Source organism: Anabas testudineus, chromosome 15 (assembly GCF_900324465.2).
Source record: "Anabas testudineus chromosome 15, fAnaTes1.2, whole genome shotgun sequence".
Lineage (NCBI taxonomy): Eukaryota > Metazoa > Chordata > Actinopteri > Anabantiformes > Anabantidae > Anabas > Anabas testudineus.
Window position 1 is genome coordinate 7,829,841 of NC_046624.1, and position 3,921 is coordinate 7,833,761.

At 41.7% G+C, this 3,921-nt stretch overlaps 1 protein-coding gene across 2 annotated transcripts; it reads right to left on the bottom strand.

The window, feature by feature from the left end:
* tbxtb (T-box transcription factor Tb) lies at positions 1–2,830 on the bottom strand. Of its 2 annotated transcripts, XM_026355966.1 has the most exons (8): positions 2,625–2,830; positions 2,262–2,526; positions 1,956–2,090; positions 1,703–1,764; positions 1,523–1,584; positions 1,235–1,408; positions 850–979; positions 1–514 (listed from the first exon to the last, which is right to left on the bottom strand). In XM_026355966.1, exons 1-8 carry the CDS (start codon positions 2,828–2,830, stop codon positions 244–246), a joined length of 1,305 nt encoding a protein of 434 aa, XP_026211751.1. In that variant the 3' UTR covers positions 1–243. The 2 variants fall into 2 exon arrangements, with proteins under 2 accessions (XP_026211751.1, XP_026211753.1); XM_026355968.1 differs by lacking the exon at positions 1,235–1,408.
* Positions 2,831–3,921: the final 1,091 nt, after the last annotated feature.

Sequence of the window (3,921 nt, forward strand, 5' to 3'; positions counted from 1 at the left end):
CTTGACAAAAAACATGTGATAAGGGACAATTTCACCTTGTTGAGTAATAAATATATATTAAGTGTAGTTCTAGGAACCACGTGAAAAGACAAAAAGCCTCAAAATAATAAATAGTCTGTGAAATTTGATTCATCAACTAATAATTTGGGGCACTGGGGCATTCTTCCTTTAAATCACATCACACTGAACGTCTTGCGGCAACATTGCAGGGGTTCTCGCTACCAGCTCCTAGAGATATGTCCATCAGAGGGACGTAGGTGAAACAGGAGTCCATGCAGATGGTAGACGCCCGTGTGGAGAGACGTCATACTGGACTGAATCATGCACTTCTGTGGTTGTGCTACTGTCGTACATGGGAGAACCAGAGGAGGGCACTGTGGCGGAGTGAGGCAGGCTGGGGTAATGGCTGCTGGACCCTCGGAGGAACTGGAAACTCAGGCTGTTATTTATGTCCCCGTTCTGCGACACGGGAGTCAGCGGCGAGTTACTCACAGACCACAGGCTGGTGTACTGACTGTACAGAGAGATGGGCAGAAAACACACACACACACACACACATTTGGAGGTGTTATTGAAACAGACTTTCATAATTTGTTTAGAGACTGTTAGGCCAATGTTTACATAAAACATACATTTTTGGACAATCTTAACATTTTAGTTTTTTTTTCAATCAACACCTCACAGCTTCATTTTGACAAAAGTAAACAGAGTCCCCAATAAACTGTTTTAAATATTTTGACTTGCATAAAGCAAATAAACTTCTACTGTTCTACATATCTAACATTTATTCAAACTTTATTTAATTTTTCGTTCATGTGTTTGTTCTTTTATCTTTTCTTCTTTACAAACCTTGTGTTGGTACCAGCGGTGGAATTGTGGGTCATTGCTGTGCTGGAGTGTGTTGGCATCTGCAGACTGGACCAGTTATCATGTGTTGAGAGCATTGACAGACAGGCTGATGAGTTATCAGGGTAACTGGCTGCAACACAAACACACTGGGGTTAAAGGAGGTGCACAGGTCCCTAGTGGAATCAAACTCTGTATCCGACAGTTAAAGGTGTGGATGTGCGCATGTCTGTAGCTCAACCATTTACAACTCTGTGGCTCCATTCACACAAAATTCACTGGAATGCAAACCATTCTATGCTTAACAACATTTGTTTGAGTTTCTTGTAAATGGCTTGGGAGGAGGTGGTGTAATGCTTGGATGTAAAGAGGGGAGGAGGACACTCACTGGGCGAGTTTGTTCGAGGAGCATATGGACTGTTGTAGGGGGCAGAGCGATGATTCCTGAGGGTTGAGTAACGCTCACAGCCATAGGTCTGTGAGAGGGAGATGGGGTTCCCAAACTGGCTGTGAGGACTGACGGGAGGGCAGAGGGAGCCTGTGCCAGGAATAAACCAGCCACCTACCGGTCCCACAAAGCAGGAAAGACAAAGATTTACACAAACACAATGTAACTTAGCAGACTGAAGAGAAATTAGACAAATTGGAAATAAATGCAAATGTGCAGTATAATTACATTGAGAGTATGGTGATTGTTGGTTTTCATTGACATCTTCTCTTAGGTCTTTGGTATCACTTCTGCAAGAATAAAAAAGATAATTCATTTGTACTAGAAATGTTGTTGGGCAAAACATTTCACACCTTGGACACATCTATGAAATTCCCGTGAAACATTATGCATTCTATGCTTTCTTACCTTTCCTTTGCATCTAGGAACGCTTTGGCAAATGGGTTGTACTTAATCTTAAGTGCAGTTATCTAAAATACAAACAGAAACATCAAAATATTATCGAGGTTAATATTTTACCGTCAATGAAAATCGCGCGCAGAAGTGGAATTACGCGTATGCGTAAATTACGCACACATTTTGCGCACACAAAAGATAGATTTGATACATTAATTTGTGTTGTTAATACCATTGTTAATAGAAATAAATATTTATTTCCAACCTCTTCGTTTTGGTATGCTGTGACTGCGATGAACTGCGTCTCGGGGAAAGAGTGACTGGTGATCATCTTCCTCGGGCCTCCAACCCGAACTATGTGGATGCGCGGCTCGTACTTGTGTAAGGAATTTAACATTATCTGAGGAAAAAGGGCAGAGCGAGTACTGTCACTTCCTGTACCCGATTCCTAATTGGTATGTTTCAATTTGAAGTCGCAACGTTTAGAAGAAAAACGAGAAATAATTGGAAAACACATTTCTTTCCGTAGAAAAGCAAAAATGACCAATAACACCCAGTTTCTTCTTCTTACCTGACCTCCTCCGTTGAGTTTATTCGTGAGTTTTACTTTATTAAAGGAGACAGGAGCTTTCATCCAGTGCGCACCGAAGTTTGGAGAGTCCGGATGAATGTACACACAGCTTGGAGTCTGAGGTTCAGGCTTCCCTCCGGGAACCCACTCCCCGTTGACGTACTTCCACCTATGGTTATCCGCGGACACGAAATCCAGTAAAAAGGAATACATGGCGTTCGGATCCAGTCCGGACACGTTTATTTTCATCACGGGAAACATGCGCCTGGACGACAAGAATAAGAAAAATGAATGTGTTGCTTTTAAAGTGCTGTGTTTATTCTGTATTTAAATTGCATTCTGGTTCTGCTCAATTAAGCTCACCTGCCATTCTTAGTAACTATCATTTCATTTGTTAGATCCTTAAATTTCTGCCACAGCTCGCTCTCATCCAGGGAAACTTTCAGCTCTCTCTCCGTGGGGTCGCCTTTTTCGCTGCCGGCCTGCAGCTCGCTCTCCACCGCGCTGAGGAGGTGATCTACCCGGTACTGACCGGCCTTCCCAGAGCACTCGCCGGCGCCTGTAGCCATCCTGTCCAACAGCTCTAGGCCCAAATGGTTGTAAACTCAACAGAAACAGTAGAGTCGTTCCTCTTCTTCTGTTCCCACAAAGACAACTTCTTATCTCAGGACGCTGAACGTCATGAACAGCTCAAATTTATAGGGCGAAGAGAAGCCTCACCTCAGGATGGGTATGGGGGCAGAGATGGTTGGCTCATCTGCTCTTTGATCGTTGCGGGTTTGTCAGTGATTGGCTGGTAGCAGGGCTCCACAGGATGACAGTGTTTTGAATAAAGCACTTTATTACATCAACCTGTAAATACTGACACTTAGTTCAAAGACACCTGCTGGAACCAGACTACTGTGGGCTGACCAGGGTCTTCAGTCCTGCAAGGATTCAGATTTTAGGCTAGATTACTGAAGATTACATGAGTGGTTTATTTGCTAAGTGTTTCATTTTTTTCTAGAGAGCTCTATCTCTGTCCAAAGAACTATTAAAACACTGTTGATGAGTCAGTGGGTGATGGGGGCCTTCGTTTACATGAACACGGGCACTGTTGCCGACTGTAAGTCAAACTCATACACTCTCCTGCTTCTGTAAATTCTAATCCACAACTGGAAACAAGAACAATGATCTCAAAGTAAGGTTTTCTAAATAACAGCAGTTTGTCAGAGGTTTCCTTTAAAACAAAGATAGCTTTGTTAAACATTTTCAAGATTTCAGTGTTTAGTAGAAAGCAGTAGTGTTGGGGCTGATGGGCAGACAGGGTAGGGCAGTCAGAAAGTACTGAGAGACTGATTAACACGTGTTTTTCCATGTGGTTACTTTGATCATAAAGTAAGAAGAATAATGCCAGTTTTGTTCTATTCAAAGGTTTTTAAGACAAACAGCTGGCACTGAAATAACAAGACTTTATTCTCTTATGACAGTGTACTTTTTATTTCAGATTTCAGAAATGTAGCACGAGTATTAGGTCTTTAATGTAAATATAACAAAAAGCAACCAAAAAGTGACGGTTAAAATAATTTCTAAACTATGTAACATTTTATATGACATCATAAATGTACTGAATACAACAAAAGTTATAATGTTTAATGTAATAATATAATAAAATGTTGCA